Below are 13129 nucleotides of genomic sequence, written 5' to 3'. Positions count from 1 at the left end.
TAAGCGCACGCCCCCTTCACCTTACCTACCAAGTAGAAACACAAGTAGAGGGTAAGGATGGCACTTGCATACATAAAACTTGCATACAGTTAAATTATTACACTTACCCTGTCTTTATATTTCTAAAGATGGTTCACTTACCTCTACTAACCTAAACTGGTGAGTAAATGCATGCACTCATTAAAGTAATATTTATCTTAGAAAATAAAGTGTTCGTATGCTGATTACCTTTTGTTCTATAGCGACATCCTTGACATGCCATAGGAACTCGAATATGCCCATAGCGGCTGCTATCCCACAACCAGTCCCCAACACTATGAACACTCCACCAACATTGTCCACACCCAGTTCTGCTGCGCTCGTCCCTTCTTCGCCTGCTTCCTCTGACTGATTAAAACAATTTTTATTTGCATCTTCTACTCAAAGCAGTTTCATAGCAATATTTTACAGTTTAAATAATACACCCAGGTCACTACGGCGTTTTTGTTCGTAATTGTTAAATATCAAATGGTACGGGAATGTGCGTGGTAGAGGTATAAAACGCTACTAAGTAATTCAAATAGTAAGTGGTCTAAAACTATGTAACAAGTAACTGGTTTAAAACATGTCCACGTAGTCTAATCAGTAAGTAGCCTAAGCCACAAGTTCTAGTAATTTTATCTTATTTCTTTCTCTTTTATTCTTCTCGTTCAATGTTAAACTCAATCTCGCTATCAAGCATCATTAAATATATGCATAATAGGTATTATTAGTTTTGTTATTTTGCACGTCATGTACTTTACTCAGTTTCAACCTATGGAAACTAGTAGTTTTAGTTCTTTTGTTACTTTAGCTGTAAGTTTTCCTAAGAAATAAAATAAAATAAAGTAGTAGCTAGCCTGAAATTAAACTTCACTTATAAAGACTAATGTCACGAATCGTCAATATGATATAAGATATGTAATGTTCTTATATATAATGTAAAATTTTCTTCCCGTCAGGCGGTTCAGTCTCCTGGCTACTCAAGACGACTTGTTGTCTCCGTTTCAGCTTGTTGCAATTCTCAACCGATTCTCGTGAAATTCCGTGAGCAGGCTCGATGTTTTTTTTTTACTTACAACACATGCGTTTTCCTCCGGTGCTTTCCACCATCGATTTTTAAGTTCCACTAGTCTCCCACTTTCGGCTAATTTCAAAACAGCATTGTCTACAGCAGTGCGATAGGAGGAAACTAAAAATAATTATCTTTAATTATATAATTATTAATATAGGACTCGGACCACTAGTAAAGACGATGATCTTGAAAATTTATGGGATTGTGTATTCACCATGAAAATATTTTGCAGTACTTACAAGTACTCAAACTCAAGGTCTGGTTACTACTACCACATCTTACAAATATTAAGTACCTGCCTACCCCTCCGTTAATTTACAAGTATCATTAGCTTGAATTGATAGAACTTCCTTTTAATAACGACAGATTTATATAAAAATGTAAGGTTGAGTAGGTAAGCAATTATTATAAATTATATATCTAGCTTTGTTTAAAGAAACTTAGAAGGTTGCACGAATTACCTAGGGTAGATACCCTAGGTGATTCGTGCAACCTTTTAAGTTTGCTTCTAAGTTTATAAATACATAAGAAATAAAATACTCGTAATAGATGTGTAATACTCACAAAAAGGCATAGCGATACCATATCCCTTCGAGTCGAGCAAGCCGCCCACTTGCATTAACTCGCAATTTCGCTCCAGCTGGTACTCAATGGCCGTGGACTCCATCAGAAATGCATACTCCCTTTTGCCTTTAAGCACCCTTTATAAAAAAAGTATTATTACAAAACAAGATGATACAATGAAATAATAATATCTATGTGATAATATTTATAAATAAATACTACTCGTATAAATAGATTTACAAAATGTTACAGTGTTAATTTTCAGTCTATCCCTGGGAGGTGAAGTAAGCAACAATACACCAACTATATACTGTCATAAAATATAGCGTGATGTATACCTTTCGACACCTACATCGTTGTTCGGCACAAAAACCGATGGTCTCGCGGATTCCATTGCTGTCCACATTTTTGCATATGTAGAAAAGTTAGATCGCTGAAAATTGTTAATAAAAAATAACTAGATAAAATTACCATTTGTAATGGATAAGGCCCGAAAACAATGAAATTTAACACTCGTAAAACCCGACACTAATCAACTGTCATAATCTTAAATGTTTTACTTACTTCTCAAAACTTTTTTGAAAACGTCTGTCATCTCAATTTACCTTGAAGAACGAGTAAGTTGAACCACCATTAACTGTCCCATACTTGATCTTAGACTGCGCCGCCAAGTCTTCCGCGCTTTTGATGGAATCGTCCATAGCCGCGTTGGTCAAGAAGGCAGCCAAGTTAGCCGTGTATGACGAACACATGATGAGTGCGAAGAACCACCACATTCCGCACACCCAGCGGGTGGAGTAACCCCTAGAGACAAATACTTGGTATTAACATGTAAAGAACTTACTTGTATTTTTTTTTGTATTAAACGTAAAATGCAAAAAGTAAGTTCCATCTATGGTCAGCTAAAGAGTTTCGCTGTTAAGACTACAGCCACATGAATGGATTTGAGAAATCATTAGCTAAAGAAACACAGTATAAGAACTGCGCACATCGCTAGATGCGTTAAAGTCAAATAAAACGATGATTGATGAGACTTTCGGGGAAACACTAAGCAGGAGTTACGTGTTTTGTAAACATCTGTCTTCATCTCGACACGTCTAGAGATTTTATTTCCTTAAATATATTTTTGTTTCTTGTAGTTACTTTCACCCAATCCGTTATTTACGAGTATTATACCTGCCTACATACAGTACAAATTTTCAGTCAACTTTAAAAATCATACGAGAAAAGCGGAATATCAAAATTTCGTGACATAATTTTATTATGTTCCTAGGTTGTACATTTTGGTTTGCTTTTTATGTACAGTCGACGTCAAAGATATGTTACCACTTTTGCACCTTACTCCTTTGTAATAAGGCGAAAAATCTAATCATATCTTTGACAAAGACTAGGTATAGTTATATATATTAACATTACATTCATGGGCGTAAATATGAATTGTTTGTTTTCCAAAATCTACTAAATTATCCTGAAGTCGTAAAAATATGAAGAGGAACAACATAGTTTTACATGATAGTTCTTGAACTTACTTTGGCAAAATGTCGGAGCCTTGAGTCATAATAGACCCCATGGTGAGCCAAGCAGAGTTTTTAATATGCCATATATTTTCGAGCTCTTCGGGCGACTTATCACAGGGATGTGGATTTTCCCAATCATTCGGTGCTAGCCTGTAGGATAAAAAATAGAATTTTCACCAAGTTCAAATTGTTTGTAGTTAATATGAAAATTGTAGCCCTGGCAATTGTAATTTATTTGAAAAAAGTTGTCATTTATCAGTGCCGGTAATTACAAACAAATCGCAGTCTTCCTATGCCTGACGTAAAGGCGTACCAGGTAAAGTTTTACGAAGTTCTAATAAGTACCTAGTCATTACCTAACTTAAGTTATTAAATAAAATTGACAACCCAGATGCATTTATCCAGCAGTGGAAATATTTGAGTGACTTAATGGTCCATTGCTGTTGAAATTTACGATTAGTACTAATAAATTTATACAGTTCGTGCGTAGTATGACTGGCAATGATATATTTAAGGCTATTGGTTACTCTATGATTCTGACTATTTATAGGCATCTTTGACAAGAAACAACAACGCCATAAATTATAAATCTTCAACATACCTTGCTAAAATGTGTAAAAGCAGAGACACCATAAGAAAAGAACCAGCCATATAAATCCAGACATCGACTGAGAACGGCTTCAGAAAGCCAAAAAGTTCTGGCGGCGGAGGAATAGGTTTAGAATACAGAATACTGATGCCCAGGGTCATGAAGGGGGTGGTGAAGTCAACCGCCGAACGCCGCTCGTAGGTTATCGTTAGGTCGCATATTGCTAAGTCGGCTTTCTGAAAATAAAATTTAGTTTTGAATACGTATTTGAAATAGATAGTTATTTATGGATCTGTCAATATGAGTTTATAGGTAGGTATTTTAATGTGAATTCTTTTAGACTGTCATGAGTAATGATCAAGTTAGTTTTTATTGAATTTCTGTATAAATTCAAAAATATCGATCCGGATTCCGGATAAAGGTACGAAAATACGTGAACTCGTTTATGCTCAGGCGGGTAAGGTCGTGTAGATTATTTTGTCTCTGCCAACGTATATATTATACTTATGATCTGCAATGTACACACACTATAATACCTACTCGTGTTTATTGCTTATGTACGAACAAATGTTTTACAAACAAATGCAACCAACCCTTTCTAAAAGATGGCCGACAAGCCCGTCCCATTTCCTGGTATCTTTATGGTAAGAACCGTATAAATTTCCTGGTACGATCTCAATCACATAATTTAAATGGAGCGTTTCTTTGAGGATTTCGTGTATCAAGTCTTTTGAATAACCTTCGTAGCGGTCGTTTCCTGTTAGCTCTTCGCCTTCTTCAGGAACCTTTTCCACAAGATAGGGGGCTCCGATTCGGGACACGACCCGAAAAGTTTTATTTTGCCATTTTTCCGCAAGTAGATCAGAAACTTCGTCCTGCGATCGCACGTACACAAAACCGGTATCTGGATTCCATTTCGCAATGCTGTTAAACCCGCTGTTTGATAATTCCATTATTTCCACGTTGAAATTAATACGTTCACCCGTTGTATTGTCCAACATTATCTGGTCAGTTATCCCTACTATCGGGTTCTGAAAACAATCGAATTAACAATTTTAGCTTTCACATTGTAATGTAAACCAGAGTAAATAGTTTAATAATGGACCGTTTTCGACAGAATTGTCAGTTTTGTGTGGAGGGGTCTAGATTACAACCCTTAATATTCGCTCCGTGGACGACTGTGCTAAATAGTATGACGATGTCTTCCCAGGAAAGTTCATATTTTGACCACGTCGTGCGTTGGCGTCGCTTGTATTTCCCCCACCAGCAACTTCGCACATAGCCAATACAACTTATTTAGCTATAGTACGACCGTAGTTTGAAAGATTTAAATACATATAAGTACCTACCTATCTAAAATATAAACTTAACCGATCCAGCATGGCTTGCGCATGTGACAAAGTAATCGTGCTAGACACAGACAGCACAGATTGACATCGATAGATTATGCGTTAGAAACGTATTTTGTTAGTCAGTCATCAATTTTGAAAGGCTGATAAGTTGTGTGAATGCCCCAAAAGCCCCGAAAAAACGCCATGACGTACAACGAACATGAAATATCCCAGAAAAACAAATCTATGACTCCTCCGGGTTCGAGTTTATACGTTACGTCTACCGTTAATATGTGATTGATGAATTCTTCCCCGATCTCCCACTGACTTTCGGAGTTGCATTCAAGTTCCTGCGCTTCAACTTTAAATTCCTCTGGAGCGCTTTCCACTGCATCTGTAATCAGTCTTGCGGCGTCGCTGGCTAATGCCACTTCAACCTAAATGAACAAGAAAGAAAATTAAATATTGTAACAAAGCAATTTCAAGCAATATATTTGTTCCGGCCCAATCTGAGAGTAAACTTAAGTAATAAGTAATTATGTAAATCGTATATTTAGATAAACAACTCTAGTTAACTCTAATGTAGGACTCGATACGATGTAATGGATATATCATACGTTTAAAATACGGATCATACTCAAACGCTTCGTTTAAAATACTAATACCGACTGCCTTGTCTATCGAATTTATACTTTAATCAACGAAGCATTTTAAAGCTTAGCAATTTACGAAGTGACATTCAAACACAAAGTCAATGTTTAAGATGCTCAAACAGTACTACGAGTATGTGAGAAATACTTTATGAGTATAACAATGAAGTAGAAAATCAAATGCGTAAAAGTATTACAAACTACGAGTAGAGGTAATTAAGGTGAAAGTGAACTTACTGTAATGTCCTGTGTATCTTTCGGTATCTTCACTTCGGGTGAGGCTCTAACTTTCCAATCAGCTAAATACGAGCGCGTCCTTGAATCCTCATGAGCGAATATTCGCAGGCAGGTCACGTTCGACAAACCGTAACGCAGTTCTTCTAAATCCAACGTGTGCGCGTCTAGTGACATAAGAACGTAGCTCTAAAAATAAACATAATTTTAAATTATAGAAGTAATATACACATGCAATGTAACATACTACCATTGGTACTTACTAATGTTTTTTTGTGTCTGAAAATCTTTGTTAATAATATAGATAAGGACTAATGATATTACGTTTTATTTTTTAAATTTTGAGACATTCGTCTAAACCTCCATATCTCACCATATAGTCTTGAAAGAACTGCACCTCGTTCGCTTGGCGCAGATAATCCATTACCCTGTGAGGGGGGCAGTCTAGGATGACCCTGCTTTCACCGGCCAACTTCAACGATTTCAGCAAAGGCCGATTGTCTTCGCCAGGCACTAGTCTCCTGGCCGACCATTTGTGTTCCGGGTCGGCGTATTTGAGGATTTCTTGCAGCCTTATTAGACCTAAAGGATAAATACAACATAAAAATCTTTCACTATCTATATGTTCAGTAATGGGTCCATAACCTTGTGTTTGAAAATTAGTTTTGATTTTATTTTGTTAACTGATCAGGACGTAATTAATGATGGGATCAGTATCTACATATTTTTAAAGCAGGGATTACTATAGGGTTAACTAGATATCAGTTAGTTTTGACACTTAGAATCACCAATGGAATTTTTTTTGACGGCTGGTTTGGCCTAGTGGGTAGTGGACCCTGCCTACGAAGTTGATGGTCCCGGGTTCAAATCCTGGTAAGGGCATTTATTCGTGTGATGAGCATGAATATTTGTTCCTGAGTCATGGGTATTTTCTATGTATGTAATTATTTATAAATATTTATATATTATATATATATCGTTGTCTAAGTACCCTCGACACAAGCCCTATTGAGCTTACTGTGGGACTTAGTCAATTTGTGTAATAATGTCCTATACTCGTAATATTTATTTATTTATTTAGAATCCATGTTACTAAGTAATTAAGGAATTTAATTATAGACATAACGTTGTATACTTCAATGAAGTATTCCTGATTTAGCTATAACCTGCTTACCAAGCTGGAGCAGCTTGATGAGTAAAATATTTTTAGAAATAATACCGACCGTAATCATCGTCGTAAAGCAACGTGTAGGAGTTCCAATCGCTGTCCTTGATAAAATGCGCGACAGCCTTCGACAGAGCCACTGCCTCAGGATATAAATTGATACCAGGCGGTGTCGGTTGCTGGTAGCCTCGAATGGGCGGCGGACGCCACACAGCCTAAAAAAGTAATAATGAAAATGTTCTTAGTAACGGAAAAATTAAAAACTCGCTGTCCTGGACAAGAATGTAAACGGCGACAGCGACCAACACTGAGTCATTTCAAATATCATCTCATGTTTCATGAGCAGTTATTTTTGTTTAAGGGGTGTACCGAAAAAAACTGTAAACTACAAATGAAAAAACGGATGCTATTGAGAAGAACCTAAGGTTTTTTAATAACTATAATAAAAAGCAACTTTTAATTTAGATTATTGTTAGTTTTTATTTATTTATTACTTGTTCTGTAGGAGTGATAGGTCGCTTCCTCCTAGCGCATTCAGTGGCAGCTTTTTACGGACCCTGCATCAGCCCATCACCTGCTGGAATTGTTAATGTTTCTTGGCTGTTTCATTCTTCGTTTTTAATACGCTTTTGATTTGAGCTCAATAATAGTTGAGAGAACGGCACTGCAGGACGTTTGGAGCTCTTACTCTATTCTATGTCAACTGCCAAATGCGATTATAGTACGAAGGAAATTGTATGATTTTCGACTTGGCCTAGAATTAAGTAACACACATTTTCTGTTAATTTTAGCAGCATTTTAGAAACTAAACTGACTTTCATCGTAGTTTCGTTGGACTTTAGCCGCATATCTTCCTCAGTTTTTACGATAATTATGACAGATATTCTTTGTTTTTGCAAATTCAATTAGCAATCTTTGGGATGGGCCCAGGGTCACTTGTTCCTATAGATCTACCGCTTCGAAGCCTCTGTTCAAGAGACAACATACTAAAGGAGTTCTTTATTAAGAAAAGGAGTTCTTTATTATGAAATGCATGAAACTTCGAGGTAATTTTAAGTGTTTTGAAATCTGGCATGTAGGCTGTTGCAAATTTTCTTGCTATTTGGAAAAAGCCAATTTGCAGTGATATCTCTATTTGCCGCTATAAAGTCGAACAGCGTAAAACCAGAATTATTTATATTGGAATATATAATATAATAATAAGACTTTTTACTGACATACATCTTGATTAGAAACAATATTACAGGGGCTTGAAATTTACAGTTTTTTTTTCGGTACAGGCCTTAGTTAAGTACATTCGCCATAAATAATATATAGGAGCGGCCAAGGTGCTAACAAATATCTGAACACGCCGCTATTGTCAAGGTGCTTGTGCGTGCTCAGAGCACCTCGGTCACTCAGATAAATCGGATAGCGACGGTACAAAGTTAATACAATTAAGTAAATAGTTAAGCCTCATAAGCCCTGTCAAATCTGCCTTATATTTCTAGTCATTAAATACCATGCTAATGAAAGCAAAATAACAGCAACAGGCAAAATTCGATGGTCCAGCCGTTATAATTCCCGTGGCTACCTTTGAACTCCATCACAATTCCCATTCAATTTACATGCAAAATATCAGGTCAATCGGATATCGAGATATGCGAGAAGTGGGTCAAACTTGCAAGAATTCACTACCCGCCTCTCCGTCTAGACACTCAGACAGGTGAAACTAAATATAATCTTGTGTAGCTTAACATGTTTTTTCTGGACTTTCGTTATTTACAAAGTTACTTATTGGTTTCGAACTTTTACATAGAATCAAACTAGAAGATTTCACTAAATAAATACAAAAACACGTTAAATAGGTATCATGTCGCGATTAGCGCCACTATGCCTTTTATATGCAACATGCAACATATATGTAATTCACAACTATAATGCCCTTTGTACCTCGTTGCACATAATTTGGAACTACGTTCCTGGATCAAATTCTCGTACCTGTATGTGAGGAATTCTAGCAGCTCTGCACTGTGCCTCCACAACGGATGCTGAAGTGGCATCAGTGGGGCCGAATATTGCAATCACTCCCGTCGCTATTAGCTTGCAGGCTACAAATACAAATAATATCAAAACCAAATATTATGTTTGTCACCATCATGACCAAACAATGCTGTACAAAGACCGCAATTATGATCTAAACGGCAAATGCAACGCTTGCTTGGTACTTTCATATTTATGTTAAATACCTACTGTATAGTATACCTATATATTGACTTTATTCAAATTTTCTACTGACCCGGATTTTAATTGAAGATCATTATGACATATCCGAGTGGGCCCTGTAACAGAAGCAATGAATCAAATTGTTACGTAGGGTGTACTCCTCGAACTGACCTAAATTTGACCCGCCACTTTAAAAAAAACTTATGTTTTGATTTTTAATGTATGCTTTTAAGTTTATTCTAGGCGCAATATATTTTAAATTTAGTTATGTTTAAAGGATTTGTTAGACAATTTTCACAAAACCAAATTTTCATAGTAGCGAGGTTTCACATTCACGTACATACGTGTATTGATATGTGTTTGCTCAGGCTTGAAAATCTTCAAAGTGGATTGAGAGGGATTATATCGAGAACATTTTTTTTCAGGGGCTTGAATTTCGTAGGTCTATCTCATGCGTTGCATAATTATTAACAAATGATTAACCGTCCCTACTGCTATATTTTGCTGCATAATGTTATGCTCATGTAGAATATACTACCAACATGCAAATCCATGCGTACGAAGTCGCGGGCAACAGCTATTAAATATATAAAACATAGCTTATACTAAAAAATACAAGTATGAAAACTCGCGTTTCGAAAAAAAGACTGGATATATATTTGCGATTGATAATATTATCTACAGGTAAAATATGCGAAGGAAATTAACGCGAACATTTAAAAAACGCTTCATTAATAATCGATGCATGAAGGAAGGCGAAAAATTAAATATGATCGCATATAGCACGTACTATAATGATTAATTTGAATGAAAAATTGGAAGTCTAAGGACTTCAAAATTTTTGAAAAATTGTTATACAAAAGTTTTATCGTTTGAGCAGTACAATGGCAGCGAGGCGAGAAATACTACACTGTTAAATTATCCAGGACTAAAAACGAATATAATAAAATGTTTTAATTATTTGCACGTGTTACAGGGGGCCCATTCGGTATATATAGACATTGTTTTCCTTTGTGCTATTATTTGACATTGTTCATAATTTAGTTAATTAGTTGATTAGTAAATAATCATGGTTACTACATTGTGTATTGTTTGACATTTGTATTAAAGTAATTAATAGTTATTTACGTACTTGACGATCATAATACATATACATCCATATAGAGTAGTCTAGCATAATTTATATTGTAATTTATTATTATGAAATAAATAAATAAATCAACAGACTGTAGAGTCGCCATCAGATTTATCGGAGTGGCCAACGAACAGATACCTGAATAAAGCGCCTATTATCAAAACTTTTCAGTGCATGCTTAGATATTTATGAGCACCTTGAATGGTCCGATATATCTGCTGGCGACTGAACAAAAAGCATTGATTACGTTATCAGAAGTATTATTGTTATTGCCGTGCACAAACTGGCAAGTTTACGTACGACTGACCGCGAGGCATGAAACTTTGAAAGTCGTTCAGTTAAAGCAATGGTAGTTATTTTTGTGTTAAGGTGACTATCCACTATGCTTAAAACGCGTGTTACGCGTGAAATTGAATTAGAAAACACTTAAAAAAATTTTTTTTTTGTTTTTTTAAACCCGGCAGATTTAAGACACCCAGTTGGTAACTTGGTACTATTACATTGCAGGTAAGAAGTTTGTTAATGTCACACACTGACGGTGTTCCAGCTTCGATTGCGTCACTTCAGCTCTTTTTTGGCGCGTGTGCTGCAGGGGACCATCGAGTGCGCCGACTTCTGTCCCGGCGCAAACTGCCGAATCCGACACAGACGACTTAACGGAGCCATGGCGTTTTGTCGCCTAAATAGTGTTTAGTTTAATTACATTAGAATTAGACTGATCACGTACCTATAAAATGGAGGTACATACAGTGGCTAATATTTGTAATACATACTAAATTGTATAAAACACGAACGCTCTCGTACATTATATTTGGCATAACACCCCTTTGCTTTATCCTAAGTGTGAGTTTCGCCGTATTTTCGCTTTTGTTACATAGGTACATGGTAGTCACAATTATTAAATTTATATCAATTATTTGATGTTAACAGTTTACCTGCTTTCGCTGCAGCAAAACTGTCCTCATTGGGGACATATTCCACTTTCATTATAAACAGGTAATGTTCACTCTCCATAGAAGCGCGGGCCAGAGCGGAAGCAAATGCCACCTCAGTAATCGTGTTTGGTGGCAATATGGCACCTGTAATCGCATTTAAACCAAATATTAAAATTGTTTTTATTTTCTATTTACCTGCATCTAAACTTCAAGTATACCAGTTTGGAAGATAAAATATTATCCGCCTAGTCTAGGTGAAAGTATAAGTTAAACAAAACTGTGAAACAATAAAACGACTTTCAAGTGTGCTCTGTATCAGCCCCTTACCAATATTTATCGGAGTCTTAAGAGATTCCAAGTTTCTGAATGCAGCCTCACTGTAGCCGGCAGAAAGCAGAATTGTTATAACTGTCACGTAATTTATTCCTGGAAAATTCAAACGGCAGCATTCAAACGGAGCTTGCTTACAAATTCAGTTATGGCAATATGCGCCCGGCGTATTTAATAATCCGCCAATATTTCATTTCATTCAGTTCGTAGTCAGCAGCACGTGGTTATAAATTTTTAAATATATTCTACTTCCGAATACCATTAGGGGAAGAGTAGTATGAAGAAATCCTGATTTGTAGGAGCCGCTTGTATTTTAAGCAAATTGAGTCCGAGTAAATTTAATATTTTTTTACGTAACTTTCGTGAGTTTCTGAGCGTAAAAACAATTATAACAACAACAACTATTTAATGTTTTATTTCTGAGAAGTTCTGAAAATCATCGCTTAGTTTACAAGAGGAAAAGTGAGATAATGTAAGATAATTCGCTTATATTTTATAGTCTTTTCGATAATAGTGGCTTAGCAAGCTGCATTATCCGCATCAATATCGACAAAAAGATCGTAAAATAAGAATGACGACTTTATAGATAATAAAATATGAAAACCCAATTCCAAGTAAATTCTCGCCAAAGTTCTCGGACAAAAGTATAAAAGTAATACTCGCCCTGGTGCCGTAACATTTTCGAAATGAGATTTTCCTGGATAAAAGTAGCGAAATGGAACAATGAGATTCAACGTGCCCAGATGTCGCATTACAACTTCGTCTGTCCGCCAGTGTTTACTCGGGACACGGCAAACATCACTTTGAATTCTGCAACAGAGTGCATAGATGCACGTCAGTGCACGCTTCCGACCGGACACTACGGGCTGAGTGCCCATTATCACAGCTGTGCCCAGCAATCGGGTTAAATAAAAATAGATTTATGAAATTAGGACGCGAGATTACAAGTCTGAGCGTTAATAACAAAAGCGTTCGAATTTTTCCTAGAATTGGTACGTTCTACATATCAATATGTCATATAGATAGATAGATACCAGTAAAATTGTCCAGCATTGATCGTAATAAGGTAAAGTATTGAAGCTCGTACCGGTTCCTATCTACTTACAATTAGAGCTCATAGTTGCAAGTCAGTTTAAATATTTTATAAATCGGTGATGATTATATCAACATATTGCTTGAAAAGAAACGCTAAGCGGTACTGACAATATTTGATGAAATTACTCAAATAATACTTTCGTATTGTTTATATGAAATACCTAATACGTTACACTACACCTCAACCTCACTGGATGGAGTATCATTTTAAACCCTTTCCATTTTACACGGAAACATTCAGTTTTCAAGCAAAAAAGCTATTTTAAGCGATATATCGCTAGAATTC

General features: G+C 36.1%; 1 protein-coding gene across 2 annotated transcripts in view; it reads right to left on the bottom strand.

Moving 5' to 3' along the window:
- Positions 1 to 13129, bottom strand: part of LOC133522932 (glutamate receptor ionotropic, kainate 2-like) — a 116702-nt gene that overhangs the window by 1240 nt on the left and 102333 nt on the right. Inside the window, exons 1-16 of one of the 2 annotated variants that reach the window (XM_061858420.1) lie at positions 12412 to 12832; positions 11746 to 11844; positions 11419 to 11562; positions 9124 to 9233; positions 7202 to 7358; positions 6352 to 6560; positions 5982 to 6167; positions 5379 to 5531; positions 4357 to 4794; positions 3776 to 3999; positions 3187 to 3324; positions 2263 to 2461; positions 1996 to 2090; positions 1658 to 1794; positions 1098 to 1210; positions 229 to 387 (exon numbers count right to left, since the gene is read on the bottom strand). In XM_061858420.1, coding sequence (XP_061714404.1) covers positions 229 to 387; positions 1098 to 1210; positions 1658 to 1794; positions 1996 to 2090; positions 2263 to 2461; positions 3187 to 3324; positions 3776 to 3999; positions 4357 to 4794; positions 5379 to 5531; positions 5982 to 6167; positions 6352 to 6560; positions 7202 to 7358; positions 9124 to 9233; positions 11419 to 11562; positions 11746 to 11844; positions 12412 to 12427 — 2577 coding nt within the window. In that variant the 5' untranslated portion in view covers positions 12428 to 12832. Of the gene's footprint in view, positions 1 to 228; positions 388 to 1097; positions 1211 to 1657; positions 1795 to 1995; positions 2091 to 2262; positions 2462 to 3186; positions 3325 to 3775; positions 4000 to 4356; positions 4795 to 5378; positions 5532 to 5981; positions 6168 to 6351; positions 6561 to 7201; positions 7359 to 9123; positions 9234 to 11418; positions 11563 to 11745; positions 11845 to 12411; positions 12833 to 13129 lie in introns of those variants that run through there. The other variant, XM_061858419.1, reaches the window with a different exon arrangement.

This window comes from Cydia pomonella, chromosome 11 (assembly GCF_033807575.1).
Source record: "Cydia pomonella isolate Wapato2018A chromosome 11, ilCydPomo1, whole genome shotgun sequence".
Taxonomy (NCBI): domain Eukaryota; kingdom Metazoa; phylum Arthropoda; class Insecta; order Lepidoptera; family Tortricidae; genus Cydia; species Cydia pomonella.
Note: the sequence above shows the minus strand (reverse complement) of the source record. Positions and strands in the feature narration are given on the sequence as shown.